The following is a 16,909-nucleotide window of genomic DNA, read 5'->3' on the forward strand; positions in this document are numbered from 1 at the left end:
AGAGTTTAGTTCCAACCTGGCCAAACACATTTGCCAGGAAGATTTTAGTTATTCTGAAGACTTTGATTAGCTGGTTCGGTTTTTTTTATTAGGATTCTCTGCAGGATAGTGGCCCTGGAGGAGCATGATTCAACCACACCTGAGCAACATTAAAAACAGCAAAACAGATCCACACTGATGTCACTGTTGTAACATTCTACTTGCAACTTGTGCAATTTTTACTAGTTGGAAACTTTTCTTTAATTTTACCATAGCTTGAACTTGTCAATAGACTACCTACTGAAATTAATTTTTTTTTTTATTAAAAGGTGAATTGTGTATAGCATAATGTCTTTTTTATAAAGGTTACAGAATGGAATTGTGGGTGTATAAATAATAACACATTCTCTTGTTTAACGATTTAGGTAGAGAAGATAAAAGCAGAGCAGAGTAAGCTTCCTCCAACTCCCTTGCTGGGACGGAAGGTTTTCTTGGACCCTCAGGACTCTTCTCCTGCTCGCAGTAGCCCTTCCTCCATCATAAGACAGACCATATACGAGCAGGGTGAGTCCCGGCTGGAGCGCATCACCCCTCAGCCCTCTCCCTCTTCCGTGGCCCGCAGACTGGGTTCTACTGTGGCCAACTACACTCCTATCATGAATGGAGCTGCTACTTATCGCCTTCAGGAAGCCAGGAATGCTGGGATTGTTGGAGTGGCTGCAGGACTGGGCACTGCTATGGAGCACAAGGTCACCCAATTGCGAACGGAATTTAAGGCCCAAGTCCCACAGCAGAAGATCGAACATATCCATGAGGCAGTCCACCCCATGCTGGAGAGAGCGAGGGAATGGGAGCGGTATCATGAGAATGTGATGGCAGAGGTGGTGCTCCAGGAGCCAGGCGGAGGAAGGGAACGCCTAAACAGCATGGTGGGAGGGAGCGGGAGCAGCCGCTCAGAGCTTCTGGTGGAGCAGCATCCCCCACCAAGGGAGTCGCGGATAGAGAGACAACTATCTACTGAGCAGCTGATTCGGGCACGCAGGGATGAGCTGCCTCAGGAGGTGTGGCGAGAACGAGCTGGGAGGGTAGAGAGGAGGCTGGAGAGACAGACATCTAGTGAACAGGAAGGTCATGAGGTGCGGCGTAGGGACAGACACCGACCAGAGAGACAGGACAGCAGCGAGCAGGAGGCCAGGGAGCAGTCGGACAGACGCTCTGGTGGTGGGTGAGTGACTTTATTTGTGATCACAAACAAACCACATTACAAAAGATACAGCATTGCTGATATATACTGATATGTAGAGATTCTCTTGAAGGTGAACATCACCTTTAAGCTTCCACATGCTGGTCACCAAGTCAGTTCACAGCAAGCAGAGGTTCAAATAAATACGGACAGATTTCTAAGAAAACTTCTTGACTGCAGTTCACATTCACTTTTCATGATCCGGTCGATTCCTGATGGATAAATTCTTCTTGTACATTACCTGTTGAACTGTTTAACCGGTCACATGAAGGAAGTAAAAGGATTGTAAATACTTTCCCATATTAGGGGCTTTTGCACCGGTGGAACCTTTTCATAGTTCCTAGAACTATTGGCGGACGTTTGCGCTTTTTGCTGTGTTCGCACCGCAGGAACTAGGAACGGTTTTAGTTCTAGGAACTCCCCATTTGGGGGAACTAATTTGGCTCCTACTTCAGAGTAGGGTCTAAAACAATTCTATAGGAACTATCAGTGATGTAAGTGTGTGCTGATTGGCCAAACGCATACAAAACACTGGCTACCCGGCATTTTTAAAAAGCCATGTAAAAAAATCTTTACTCCACGAGCATGGAAAACAGCGATAACGGCATTTAGGTACCTGTTGTATGCAGTGTTGTGTTGTTTTCTCAGCCTCGATGAAATGTAACACTGCAAGTTGTCATAGAAGATTTAGTCAGAATTTCATGCTCTTTCAGTAAAGTAAATAGTGCGTTTACATTTCACCTCCGTTATCATGAAAACCATGACACACAGCAAAAACCACTCTGATCACGGCGTCTTCTATTCACCAGTTGTTGATGTTTGTATTAAAATACCGCGAGTAAAGATGTCGCTGTTGGCCGCTTTAGAGTTCCTGCTGCTGGAGCAACCAGGAAAATGGACCAAGCGGGAAATTGGTTCTCTAGAAACCACCATGCTGGCTAGTTCCTAGAACTACGCGGTACGAAAGCCCCGATTGACTTTGAAGTAGCCCAGCAACTTTTTTCTGTTCTGTTCAAGCAAAATAGCATTTCCAGGTCTCAGATTTCACCCCTTTATGTTGGCAGGGACAAAAGGTCGACACTAGCTGAGATTGTGGAGCAGCTTCAGGAAAGAGAAGCAGCACAGGTGTGTGGACAATCTAATGTTTATGTATCTTGTTTTAAACTACATTTTATCACATTACTGTTTATTTCCAACTCAGGCCCGAGGAGAGATTCCATGTCTACCCAATGGTTTTCCTGAGAAGTCTTCTAAACCGGACCGACCACGTGCTCGCGACAGACCCAAACCGAGAAGAAGACCACGACCCAAGGAGCCAACAGCTGGCGAAACACGGCGCTCAAGGTCTGCACCAGCCCAGAGCAGCCCACCAGTTCCCCAGCCGGCTACCCACATGGCCCAGCATGAAGGGTTCCTCTTCCGCAAAATAGACATTGAAGGCCAAAAGAAGAGTTCAAACAGGTGGGGCTTTGTGGTCTAAAAATTATGGGCACATGGCATGGAATTAGCATGGAAATGGCTAAACCAAATATGCCAATCAGTATGATTGGTTATTCAAAGCTATGCTAATGTTATTATTAGCATTGTGTACTGATGCTTAGAGCACTAACATTTGTTATTACAAAGCAGCTCTTATTTTCTTTCACCAAGTTTCAAGTCAAACTGGGATATGCTTGAATGCTTTACGAGCCTAAAATGTTTCCTGAAGTTAAAATGAGGAGCAGCTGTTTGGCTGTCATTTCTGATTACAAGATTCATATCCAGCTATGGCAGAAAATAGCTAGCTGTTAGCACTGCTTGCCACTTGCATGGTAATACTAAAATCAGCCTGGATGGTGGATGATACTGTGTCAGAAGACCAACAGATGCTGGGTCTCTGAACCCATGGCTAGCAAGGTATGAAGCCTTCACCCTTCACAGCTTTATACAGCCATTTTGTATAAGACCGGATACGCCACCTTTGCAGCCCAAGTCACAAAACAATTCATTGCATTGAGGAGTTTAAGGAACTCAAAAGAATGGCTGTCTGTTCTTTTGTAGCATGGTTTGCACATAATCTGCCTGTCCACTGACGCCATTTTCATACTAGCATATTTGCGTTTATGTTGCAGTATATCTCATGAACCAAAATCTCTCTTCTTTCTTATGCTCTCTTTGCCGCCGACTGTTCTTCTCCCTCTCTACAAAGGTAAGCCATGGTCTGTCCGTCTCTTTCTAAAGGTCTAATGATTTTTGCAGCAGTTTGGTCTTGCTTAAAAGCTGGTCATCCCAGACTCAGTAGGTGAGTAGCTAGTCAGTCCATGGTGTCATCTGGGTTCTGATGGTCAAATCTTCTGCTTTCTCTCCCACACTACAGCAGATCTTGGGTAAATTTGTACTGTGTGCTGAATAAAGGTGAGCTGGGCTTCTATAAGGATGCGAAGAACACCTCCACACCTTACAACAACGAGCCGCTTATCAACCTGAGCCGTTGTGCCTGTGATATCAACAATGGTTACAAAAAGAAGAAGAATGTCTTCACTCTCAAGTACTTCATTAGCTTTTCCAAAAAGATTGGTTACTTGTGTAGTGTTCTCTTTGCATAACATTTATTTTGCTTTATAATTTTAGAACTAAGGATGGAAGTGAGTTTCTGTTCCATGCTAAAGATGAGGTGAGTTGCATGGCTTTGGACGGCAATTTGCAGGGAGGGTGGGACGTACGCTTTCAGTGCCATCAGGCTAAAGTTAGCATTTTCCAAGATCTCCTACTGCACCTTTAATTCAGTCGGTAATACATTTTTAATCAGGCCTAGATGAAATCTTCAGACATTTTCTGAAAAGCTGACTAACGTAGCATACTGTAGAAGCTAGTTTATTGCTGTTTTAAAGGGTTAGTTCATCCAAAAATGAAAATTAGCCCATGTTTTACTCACCCTCAAAGCATCCTAGGTGTATATGACTTTCTTCTTTCAGATGAATCCAATTGGAGTTATATTAAAAATGTTCCTTGCTCTTACGAGTGTTTGCATAACATTTATTTTGCTTTATAATTTTAGAACTAAGGATGGAAGTGAGTTTCTGTTCCATGCTAAAGATGAGGTGAGTTGCATGGCTTTGGACGGCAATTTGCAGGGAGGGTGGGACGTACGCTTTCAGTGCCATCAGGCTAAAGTTAGCATTTTCCAAGATCTCCTACTGCACCTTTAATTCAGTCGGTAATACATTTTTAATCAGGCCTAGATGAAATCTTCAGACATTTTCTGAAAAGCTGACTAACGTAGCATACTGTAGAAGCTAGTTTATTGCTGTTTTAAAGGGTTAGTTCATCCAAAAATGAAAATTAGCCCATGTTTTACTCACCCTCAAAGCATCCTAGGTGTATATGACTTTCTTCTTTCAGATGAATCCAATTGGAGTTATATTAAAAATGTTCCTTGCTCTTACGAGTGTTAGAATGAGAGTAGGTAGGTGTTTTTGTTCAACAGTCCAAACATAGTCAAATAAAGTCCATCCATCCATAATAAAACGTACCTCACCTGGCTCCGGGGGGTGTATAAAGGCCTCCTGTAGCGTATCGATGCATTTTTGTAAGAAAAATATCCATATTTAAAATGTTATAAATACTTTTTTCTCACTTCTGCCGACTGTCATACGTGCAAGCCGTTCCGGGGGATGACATAGGACGTATGCATCGCGCACGCGGCGGTGATTCATGACAAATGCGGAAGCGCAGCGGAGAGACAGCAAAACAAAAAGCCGGTAACGAATTACAAGCACAAAACGAGGATTTGTAAAGAAGAATGTAGGAGGATTTCGATATAAGCCAAGAGGAGACTGGTTTTCCTTTTGGTAAAGTAAGGAAACGTTGCTTCCTTTGCTCCTGTAAACAAAATCGCGAGACTAGCATATCTCACAGCCGCGTGCACGACGCATATGTTCTACGTCATCCCCGGAACGGCTTCCGCGTATGACAGTTAGCGGAAGTGAGATAAAAATGTTTATAACGTTTTAAATATGGATATTTTTCTTACAAAAATGCATCAATTCGCCACAGGAGGCCTTTATTCACCCCCCGGAGCCGTGTGAGCCACGTTTTATTATGGATGAGCGCGCTTTATTTGACTACGTTTGGACTGTTGAACAAAAACACCCATCTACTCCCATTCTAACGCTTAGAATAGCTAGGAAAATTTTGAACATAACTCCGATTGGATTTGTCTGAAAGAAGAAAGCCATATACATCTAGGATGCTTTGAGGGTAGGGCTGTGCAAATAATCGAATGCGATTTTCATGCGCATCTTGTCAGTAAAGCCGGTTCTGTGATTAGTATTAAATCTCCAGCACGTGCTTTCAGATGGAGCAGTATTTACTACACAGAGCCGTAGTTCACTGACAAGCACAATGAATCGCCTGTGATTTTGAACGCGATTTTGCGTAGCTTTGTAGTAAATACCGCTCCATCTGAAAGCACGTGCTGGAGATTTACTAATAATCACAGAACCGGCTTTACTGATGAGATGCACATGAAAATCACATTCGATCTTTTGCACAGCCCTATTTGAGGGTAAGTAAAACATGGTGTCATTTTTATTTTTGGGTGAACTAACCCTTTAAGTTGACTTACCAGCTCAAACTAGCCTGACCAAGCCATCAGCTAGTAGTCCAGTCCCAGCAGGGACTACACACTTATGTGGCATACACACAGAAAAAACTCATTGGCAGAAAGCATTAATCAAATAAATCGAAATATTTCATAAGTAAAGTAAGTAAATATTTCATAAGCAAGTAAAACACAAGGGTTGGGGAATGTGTAGAACTTAACCTGGAGATGCCCTCTGTTCTCTGAGTCGGTGCAAACATACCTGAAAGGAAGATTTAACAGCATATATTATATTAAAAACTATTTTTGACTGCTATTTAACGGTGTTTGCAAGTTGCTAATACCTACCTGCCTCCTTTATGTGTTTGTAAACATCATCACTTCCAGCTGAGATGTATGGGATGTCATCATGGGCGACAAAGTCTATCTGGGGACAAAATGTCATCATATTAGCCGAGTTTCACAGAGTGAGACAGTTCTGTGTTGATAATGAACCAGATTCAAAAATCAAGTTCAAAATCTATGATGATGCAAATATTTATCTTAATGATTTTTTTTGTACTTTGCAAGTTGTTTTTTAATGTTAAAGAATAAGGTAGGTAGGTAAGGTTTCAAATCTGTAGAAATCTCCAAAGCTTTCTATGGGGGTCTCTCTTGCTGATTCTGTGCGGTCCTGGCTATAGCTCATTACATTGATTCAGGTCAACTTTTTTGTGTGAAGACTTCAATCTCTCTTTGGTCTGCAGGACGATCTGAAAAGCTGGACCACAAGTATAAACACCAGTATAAGTGAGCATGAAGAGGTTGCCAAACCGGGGCAGACCAATCCAACTACCTCATCTACTGACGAGGGAACGCGCAGGGATGGCAGCAGGGCAGGCGGTTCGGAAAGAGGTGAAAAGTCAGACCGAGCCGACGGGGGATCTGTGCGCTCAGACAAGGGTGAAAAGCCTGAGAAAAAGACAGGCAAGAAGAAATGAGGCACACGATAGTAGTGAGCCAGGACTTTGGAAATCCAGGAAAGTGCTCTGACAGGATCAGGAAATGAAGGCGTCACTGTGAACTCCCTTTATGTCTTGCTGTCCAGTTGAGTATGGAGTCAGGCAACATGGAGGAGCACGGAGCTCATGTGTCAGTGAGCGTCCTCTAGTGGCTGCCAAGGACCATGACAATTCAGAAGCTCCATATGGGCCAAAGAGCTGATAGCATAGGCAAATGGAGGATAAACGAGAAAGATGTTATAGTAAAGTAGCTCATGAAGATTATTTTCTAATCCGTCTGTGAAAAAGATGACCCATATGTATGTGTACCCGTCTCTCTCTTTGTAGATTATACGTCTCAACATCAGTTCTATACAATCTCGCGCTGAAGAGAATGGAAATATGCCAAAATCTTTCTCAAGGTTGGTCTTTTTTCTGAAGAGCATGTTTTGTCTGTTTATTTTGTAAGTTGTTTTGCTCTTTTATACTGTTAAAGTGTTGATTTGTATTCATTGGCTCATCCACACATGTTTGAACGCCGTATGACATATCAGAGCATGCCTACAAGGTTTAACTTCCAACTGAAGAAATAAATGGTCTGTTTCAAATAAAGGGAAGCAGCTCACCTGCTGTGAGTGTGTATTCTCAGATTTGATTACTGGGGTTTGTTGGTTTCATACACAAGTTTTCCCAAGTCTCAACCATTAATCTCATATTATGCATTAAATGTCGAGTGTGAGTTAATTTGCTCTTTTAATGACAGATTACCAAATCAGTTGTGTTTATGTGTCATGTACACGTCGTATTCGTCATCAAGCCATTCTGAATGCGAGATCTGGTTTACATCATTTTATTTATACTCAAAAGTCTTCCAAGCACAGAACTGATTGTTTTGTAAAACTCCACAAGTTTTTTTCCTTTTGTCACTTTCTCCCAGCATTATTTCCAAGCAGGGCTGAATGGATGCAGGTGTTTGATTTAACTGGTGATGTTTGTAAGATGACAGCTGAATGCCATGTAGATGTTATGTGATTGTCTCTCCTTCTTGGCAGAAACTGGGATAAATATGTCTTTGAATTGTGTAGTTCCGCAGGTGATCGTATAGAAAGCCCATAGCTAGCAAAAATGCAAGGTATATTGCAAGAAAAGCGGTACATGCTTTAGACAGCTCTGCAAACGTTGACACAAATTATCAATTAGGTTCTTTTGAGATCCATACGTATACATGCACACAAATGAGCTGACTACATAATGACATGCGATTTTTCATGCAACATACAGGGTTGAAATTAAATGTCAAAGTGTGTGCTAAACGGAAACGTAATGGTTTCAGGTATTATATTTGTGCCTCATTGTCCTAAAGTCTGTCAACCGTAGTCCTAAACACATTGTCTTTAAATAAAATTTAAAAAAAGCTAAGTAACGTTAGAAGCAATGGTCCTCTTTCTATGAAGAGAAGTGTAAACCAATCATTGAGAGGGAGGAGATGATGTTCATGTACCATTTTTTTTCAATCAACAAGTTAGTCGTTTTCGCTTTGCAAGCTCATGTTTGTTTTTTTATCTGAACAGAGCATCATGCAAATGCTTTTGTAATGTCCCTGCTTTTAAATATACAATTGTCAGCTCTCATTTCTCTATACAATCTTAACACATTGTATATATATATATATATATCGAAAGAGCTTTCTGTGTCTGGGTCTGAATTTCTCTTCCTTTGACGCCCTTCGTTTTGTCTCCAAGTCTACTTTTTGGTACAAAAAAATCCTATTTTTATGCAATAGAATAACTTATACAGGCAGAGGGTATGCAGTAAAAGTGTCCAATGTGGTGGCGAACGGAAATAATGTATGCACTTGCAAGTAGAAAATTTATGCAACTTTTCCTTTGCACTAAATTACTGCCCCATTGCACAGTGCTATTGTGAGCGGAGGATTGGTGCTTGAGGGTCTGGGACAAGTTGCTGTGTTTTGTGATTAGCTCAGCTAGCAGTATTATAAAACAATGTGGTCATTCAGCAGCATATTTTAAGAAATCATGAATGCCACCGGCTTACACTCTCATTCATACAACTGCATACACACATTTAATACCTGCTGCTTCCGTCACATGCAAGTCTGTTGTGTGTGTAACCGGAAGCATTTGGAAACATTTATAAAATGTTATTAAATCCAAGATGGATCTGATCCATTGAATCAACACAAAGCACAACCCCAACAGTAAATACATATTGTTTTATGGTTTAATAGCCTTGTCTACTTCAGCTACTACACTAATGTTTTTCGAGTTTCTTGTGATGTCTATATTCTTAAAAGTTGTTTGATTACTTTTATATATACAGTATCACACGTTAAGCGGGTTTTATGGCAGATGAACCCTCATAGTAACATTTTTATCTTCTTTAAATGTTTGGGTATGACTGAAACTCACTCCCCGTGTCACGTCTATAGTGTCAGACCCTTAAGCACCACTGGTTATAGCTCAGCAGCTCGATGACCTGTACAAATTGTAATTGCTTCTGTACAAACAAAAATGCTCTTTTTTTCTGCTGTGAAATAAGAACATTTTATGGGTTTTAATATCAGTCTTGAATATCCGTGGGGTTATTTCTCCAAAGCTCAAAGCAAAGAAATCGAAAGGAAACTGGGCAATTCAGGTTGCATGAATAACATTGTCCCTGTAATGGTACTGCTGTGCATGATGAAACCACATGGAATCAGTGAATGAATGAATGCTGTGTAATTCAGATCCTGACTGACTCTGTACAGTTAATTCCTTGATAAATACAGCTTGTGATATGTCAAATGTCTCCTTTTTCGTTTGTTCTGTAATTAGCACCTTCATGTCCGAACTACAAGTAGGCTACTATGTGTGTAAATTATCTTAATTTGTTAAACCATGTATAACTGTAAATTTGTTCTAGAAAACAGAACATACATGAAGAGTTTTGTGTTATAGCCTGTAGTTTCCCCCCCCCACATATTAGCTTTGATAAAGGAACATGGCTAATGCACTCAGCAACAACATTGACTGATATGGCTTATCCAGTGTGCGGCCTTCATTTGTGTGATTTTTCTAGAAACATAAAGATTGACATTTCAAAGACTGTCAAACTTTCAACTCAAAGTACATCATGATAACACAATAAAGTAGTGCTGTCAAACGATTAATGGCATCCAAAGTAAAAGTTTTTGTTTACATATTATATGTGTGTGCACTGTGTATTATTATTTATTATATAAATACAAACACATGCATGTATACATTTAAGAAAAATATGTTGTTTATATATTAAATATATTTATATATAATATAATAATCAGTGTTGGGGAAAGTTACTTTTAAAAGTAATGCATTACAATATTGCGTTACTCCAAAAAAGTAACTAATTACTTTATCGGCTTTATTCTCAATTCTGAAGTAAAATCGACAGAATTCGACACAAACGACTCCCTCATAACACGCAAAAGACAGCACTTATCACCATCTTGGAGGAAAATCTCTAACCGTTTGCGCTTATGTAGTGGCGCATTATATTATATTATATTTTATTTTATATGATTAAAAACAGTCTGACTGCAGAAGCGCACTCTTGTAGTTTTATTAGCGGTTGTTGCAACAAGTAACCGTTAGATAGGAGGATTTGGAAGCGGAAGTGTGCGTGTTGTCTCTGAGCAGTGATGATGATGATGATGAAGGGAGAGCTGTCATATCAGCAGCACATGGAGTATCAGCATTATAAAGTGTTTAAGACAGAAATGGGTTGTTCTGGCGCTTAAAAGCCAAGCGCGGTCTTCAGCTTATGATATGCAGGAAAGGCGCGTTCGAGGAGGAGACCAGCTTCTGAATCAAGGTTAGTACTTTACATCTGTTATCATATTTCAAAATAAAATGCCCCATCTTACTTGAAATACTTTAAATTGAGTCCCTTCTCTGCATTGAGGGAAAAGTCCTTTTCATCGGCGTTACTCTGATACTTCTGTGCAGTAACGTTAGCTGTTTCAATTGTTAGTTTGGTGCCTCTGTTGTGTATCTTTATGTTGTCTTTATTTAAATAAAATAATGATTTAATAGTTTGCTGAACATCATAGTTCAAAGATGTTGTGAACTACACTTTTTTTTATTTTTTTTATGCCTTGAGAAGGCTTAGAAATGAACAAAACTAAAAAGTCATGGAAATGTCTACAGTGGCTATAGTTATGTTCATTTCTAGGCTGTTTTGGGTCCAGTCACTTTTAAAAGTCTTCATTTTTAAAAACTGTAGTCGTGGTCCACATACTTTTTCTTTTATGGCAAAAAATAATTAGGATATTTAAGTAAAGATCATGTTCCATGAAGATATTTGTTATTTTAAATTTCCTACCATAAATATTTCACAAATTAATTTTTGATTAGTAATATGCATAATAATTCATTTTCTTAACGAAAAAAGTTTGTCAACTTACAACTTGAATTGTAACCCAAATCGATCTGTAAAATCTGTCAGTAGTACCCATCCCTAATAGAAACATTCCTTCATAAAGTAATGAAGTATTTAAGATTTATTGATTAAAATGTATCATATATTATCATTATAAATACTTAAGTACAAAAGGAAGGCATTTGAATTAATATGTACAATATTTACAACACTATTTAAAGTGTCTAAAATTCATCTGATTATTTATGTATGCTCATGTATTTAATATTACATATTTTATTTAATCTGTACACTGTACAGATATATCATGGGAAAAAACTTAACTGTGCATATGTTTGTGCAAAATGTAAAATAGCAAAAATCGCTGCAGTTTCCATGTGAGCACTATATTTTTACTGTCCACTGAAAAGAAATCAAAAGCAGCTAGGAAGATTTTCAGTTGTTAACGACGTGAATTTGTCTGTTACACAAAGTTGTTGTAACACTGCAGCACATGAGTGGTATGGAGAAGGATAACAGTGTATTTTTTTTTTCTATGCAGAGATGGAGGCACACAGTTCAGGGTTCGGCAGGAAGAGGAAGAGAGAGGAGTTAAACGGTGAGATGAAGGAGGCAGAGCGTTTCCGAAAACTTCCACGGAGGACTCTGGTGAGTATTGGGAAGGTTGCTGTCAGCCGGCACTCAAACGTGATGATATCATTTCCTGTGCACGTGATAGACTGATCTTGTGCGTGTCTCTAGGGCCTGACTGAACCTGCACCGTTCGCTGATGAGCTGGTGGCTGCAAAAGCCCCATACGTTCGTGTTAGCATGGAAGAAGCCTGCCGTGGCACTCCAGGTGTGTAAATGCTGATTTTATCCACACTGACCCTCATTGTGTACACATTCTCTGCATGACCTGTATGTATTCTCATTAGAGGACCGACCAGTTCGCGTCTATGCTGACGGCATCTTTGACATGTTTCATTCCGGACACGCTCGTGCTTTAATGCAGGCCAAGTGCCTTTTCCCCAACACGCATCTCATTGTCGCTTTTTCTTTTATGGCAAAAAATAATTAGGATATTTAAGTAAAGATCATGTTCCATGAAGATATTTGTTATTTTAAATTTCCTACCATAAATATTTCACAAATTAATTTTTGATTAGTAATATGCATAAAATTAATTTTCTTAACGAAAAAAGTTTGTCAACTTACAACTTGAATTGTAACCCAAATCGATCTGGTGTCACTATTTTCAAACTGATTTGAAAAAGCAATGTCCCATTAGTTAACATTATTTAATACATTAACAGTGAGCAATAGATTTGTTACAGTATTGTTGGTTAACAAAGGTTAATGAAAATTAGGGATGCACGATATATCGGCCACCATATCGGTATCGGCCCATATCGGCTCATTTTTTCTGTTATCGGTATCGGCCTGATAAGAAATGTGTCACTATTTTCAAACTGATTTGAAAAAGCAATGTCCCATTAGTTAACATTATTTAATACATTAACAGTGAGCAATAGATTTGTTACAGTATTGTTGGTTAACAAAGGTTAATGAAAATACAACTGTTCAATCATTGTTAGCTCAGGTCCATTAAAGGGGTCATAGGACGCTACATGCACTTTTACAAGTAGTTTGAACTGAAATGTGTGTTGGCAGTGTGTGTACACAACCTAAATGCGTCTATGCTCGCGCGAATCATTCGTGATCCAGCCTCTTCTACAGAAGAAGTAAGTGTAAGGTTTTTTTAATGAATTTTTGCAGATCACCTTTCCTAATAATGTGCTAATTAGCAAGTTTCACGATGAATGCGGCTAAAGTAAACAATCTCTCTGAGAGCAGCTCGGAAGAGAGGGGCGGGGTCAGCAGAGCTCATTAACATTTAAAGGAAAATGCTACAAAACTGCATGCTCTGAAAAGAGCTGTTTTTGACCGGGTAAAAAAGGTGTTTTTTACACTACCATTGAGACATTTTAACCAAACTATGTTACAGACTTTTCATTAAGACCCTAAAGAATCATATCAACTTGTGGAAAATGGGCATCCTATGACCCCTTTAAATATTATTATTATCAGATACAACTTATGACTTTAATGATGTATTAGTAAATGTTTAAATTAACATTACCTAAGAATAATAAGTGCTTTAGGAGTGCTTTTCATTGTTGGTTCATGTTAACTAATGCAGTTCAATGAAACCGTATCGGTTTTCCAGTGTGCAGCGATGATTTGACGCATAAATTTAAGGGTTTCACAGTCATGAACGAGGATGAGCGTTACGACGCAGTGAGTCACTGTCGTTATGTTGATGAGGTGGTCCGCAACGCTCCATGGACACTGACGCCTGCATTTCTGGCCGAGCACAGAGTGAGTATCCAGATTCCTCTGGCTCAAACAGTGGAGTATGGGTCATGGGTTTGATTGGCAGGGAATGCATGAACTGACCAAACGTACACCTTAAATGCTTTGGATAAAAGCATCTGCCAAATGTGTAAATGGCAATGTAAATGTGCATTTCCCAGGATTACCACAGGAAAAATGTGTCATTTATATACTCCTCTTCATGCCATATGAAGAATTATTAATGCAGTTCTTCTCCATTCAACTGCAATTCAAAGTCAAGTTTGCTAAGCTCCAAAAAACATCCATACAAAAAATGTATAACAAATAATAAAATAACTATATAGACATTTTTTTTAAATATTGTTAATGATGTTATATAATGTTAACAACATGATTGCTTACTATAGAGTTAGAGTTAAAGTTAGGGTTTGGTTTAGGCTTTGTTGCTTGTTATTATGCATAGTTTACTATTACTATAATAAGTGCTTGTAGTGTGGATCAAGGACACTGTAAAATACAGTGTTACCTTATTCTTTAACATTAAAAAACAACTTGCAAAGTACAAAAAAATCATTAAGATAAATATTTGCATCATCATAGATTTTGAACTTGATTTTTGAATCTGGTTCATTATCAACACAGAACTGTCTCACTCTGTGAAACTCGGCTAATATGATGATATTTTGTCCCCAGATAGACTTTGTCGCCCATGATGACATCCCATACATCTCAGCTGGAAGTGATGATGTTTACAAACACATAAAGGAGGCAGGTAGGTATTAGCAACTTGCAAACACCGTTAAATAGCAGTCAAAAATAGTTTTTAATATAATATATGCTGTTAAATCTTCCTTTCAGGTATGTTTGCACCGACTCAGAGAACAGAGGGCATCTCCACATCCGACATAATCACACGAATCGTACGTGACTATGATGTTTACGTGCGCCGCAACCTGCAGAGAGGCTACACTGCCAAAGAGCTGAACGTCAGCTTCATCAACGTGAGTGTGATTAAACACCTTCCACCTCTTAAAGGGACAGTTCACCCAAAAATTTAAATTCTGTCATTTAGTCAATAGAAAATATTTTGAAGAATATGGGTAACCAAACAGTTGATGATCCCCATTGACTTCCATAGTATGGAGAAAAAATACTATGGAAGTCAATGTGGGCCATCAACTTTTTTTTCAAAATATCTTCCTTTGTGTTCAGCAGAAGAAATAAACTTGGTTGAAGGGTTGAAACAACTTGAGAGTGTAAATGATGACAAGATTTTCATTTTTGAGTGAACTATCCCTTTAATAAAAACTGTTCAAATGAAAATCCCCTCATTTAAGTATTGGATTTGATGTAACATGCCAGCTCTGCTGCCCTTTCTCCCAGGAGAAGAAGTACCACCTGCAGGAGCACGTGGATAAGGTGAAGCAGAAGGTCCGCGATGTGGAGGAAAAGAGTAAAGAGTTTGTACAGAAGGTGGAGGAGAAGGGCATTGACCTCATTCAGAAATGGGAGGAGAAATCACGTGAGTTCATCGGGAACTTCCTGCAGATGTTCGGGCCGGATGGGGCATTGGTGAGTCTGGTTGCAGCTCTTCCACACATCTTAAGCATTGATGTTTTAATGAGCAAATGAATAGTTTATGAAAAATGAAAGTTTACTCCCCTCATAAGATTTATTTTTCTGTGGGAGACAATAGAGGCATTGCAGAATGTCCAAGCTGTAATAAAAGTGTTTGGTGATGTACTATTTACTGCTCCAAACAGGACAAAAAGCAGGATAAAAATAGTCCATGCGCTGTATTAAGCCTTGAACCTTCTGAAATCAAAAGATAGCCAAAATGTGAGTTGTTATCCACTGATAAGCCACAAGAACTAATTATATTTGGCATTGCTGACGTCAAATCTGGTGCAACATGCATATTAGAATGATTTGTGACCCTGGACCACAAAGCCAGTCATAAGGGTCAATTTTTCGAAATTGAGCTTTCCATTGATGTATGGTTTGTTAGTATAGGACAATATTTGGCCGAGATACTAACATCTGTAATCTGAGGGTGCAAAAAAATCTAAATATTGAGAAAATCACCTTTAAAGTTGTCCAAATGAAGTCCTTAGCAATGCATATCACTAATCAGAAATGAAGTTTTTATATATTTACGGTAGGAAATTTACAAAATATCTTCATGGAACATGATCTTTAATTAATAACCTAATGATTTTTGGCATAAAAGAAAAATCAATAATTTTGACCCGTACCATGTATTTTTGGCTATTGCTACAAATATACCCCAGCGACTTAAGACTTTAACAAAACTAAATTTTGTGGTTCAGGGTCACATTTCTGAAGGATCATGTGACACTGGAGGAATGATGCTTTCATCAAAGGAATAAATTACATTTTAAAATAAGTTAGGAAACAGATCTTTTAAATTGTAATAATTCGTTTTTACTGTATTTTTGATCAAACAAATGCAGCTTTAATGAGCACAAGAGACTACTTTTATTATTACTTAATTATTAGGAACTTTTGACTGGTATTGTATGGATTAAAATTCAAGCACTACTATGGGGGAGGGGAAGATTTTCAGTGAATAGGAGTACCTTTTTTTTTATTTTTAAATATGTAATTCACTAATAGGATGTGTTGTGTGTCTAACAGAAGCACATGTTGAAAGAGGGAAAAGGACGGATGTTACAGGCCATCAGTCCCAGACAGAGCCCCAGCAGCAGTCCCGTCCGTGAGGAGCGCTCGCCGTCCCCCACCTTCCATCTCCCCTTCTTCACCTCCTCACCCTTCTTTTCTCCTCCGCCTCAACACAGCGGCTCACACTACACGGGCAAAGATGAGGATGACTAGGGCCCAGCCGTTCTAGAAATCACGCTCACAAGCAGCTCTTCATATTTTATATGCTTTCTTTAAGCCATTTTGAGTAGCCAAGGAAATAAATGAAGGATGGACTAGCTCAAGATTTATTTGTATACGAAAAATGTATTGAAATGCACAATAGTGACCAAATTATTCCACCCGTACTTTCTAAAGGTTTTGATCCCACGTCTACAGGTTTGGAATGACATGAGCGTGAGTAAATGATGACAAGATTTTCATTTTTGAGTGAACTATCCCTTTAATAAAAACTGTTCAAATGAAAATCCCCTCATTTAAGTATTGGATTTGATGTAACATGCCAGCTCTGCTGCCCTTTCTCCCAGGAGAAGAAGTACCACCTGCAGGAGCACGTGGATAAGGTGAAGCAGAAGGTCCGCGATGTGGAGGAAAAGAGTAAAGAGTTTGTACAGAAGGTGGAGGAGAAGGGCATTGACCTCATTCAGAAATGGGAGGAGAAATCACGTGAGTTCATCGGGAACTTCC

At 39.2% G+C, this 16,909-nt stretch overlaps 2 protein-coding genes across 2 annotated transcripts in view; both read left to right on the plus strand.

Moving 5' to 3' along the window:
• The window catches only part of LOC107576207 (spectrin beta chain, non-erythrocytic 4), a 65,094-nt gene extending 56,799 nt beyond the window's left edge, over nt 1–8,295 (plus strand). The window contains 6 exon segments of the mRNA XM_016262436.1: nt 405–1,204; nt 2,287–2,347; nt 2,424–2,683; nt 3,582–3,749; nt 3,833–3,875; nt 6,551–8,295. Of these exon segments, the coding sequence (XP_016117922.1) occupies nt 405–1,204; nt 2,287–2,347; nt 2,424–2,683; nt 3,582–3,749; nt 3,833–3,875; nt 6,551–6,784 (1,566 nt within the window). The 3' untranslated portion in view covers nt 6,785–8,295.
• A 2,170-nt stretch (nt 8,296–10,465) lies between these two features.
• On the plus strand, nt 10,466–16,587 carry pcyt1ab (phosphate cytidylyltransferase 1A, choline b). The gene is made up of 9 exons (XM_016261854.1): nt 10,466–10,636; nt 11,745–11,851; nt 11,945–12,041; nt 12,121–12,236; nt 13,412–13,564; nt 14,234–14,312; nt 14,399–14,541; nt 14,924–15,112; nt 16,199–16,587. Exons 1-9 carry the CDS (start codon nt 10,591–10,593, stop codon nt 16,394–16,396), a joined length of 1,128 nt encoding a protein of 375 aa, XP_016117340.1. The 5' UTR covers nt 10,466–10,590; the 3' UTR covers nt 16,397–16,587.
• The last annotated feature ends 322 nt before the right edge of the window (nt 16,588–16,909 follow it).

This window comes from Sinocyclocheilus grahami, unplaced genomic scaffold (genome assembly GCF_001515645.1).
Source record: "Sinocyclocheilus grahami isolate Dianchi unplaced genomic scaffold, SAMN03320097.WGS_v1.1 scaffold31.1, whole genome shotgun sequence".
NCBI lineage: Eukaryota > Metazoa > Chordata > Actinopteri > Cypriniformes > Cyprinidae > Sinocyclocheilus > Sinocyclocheilus grahami.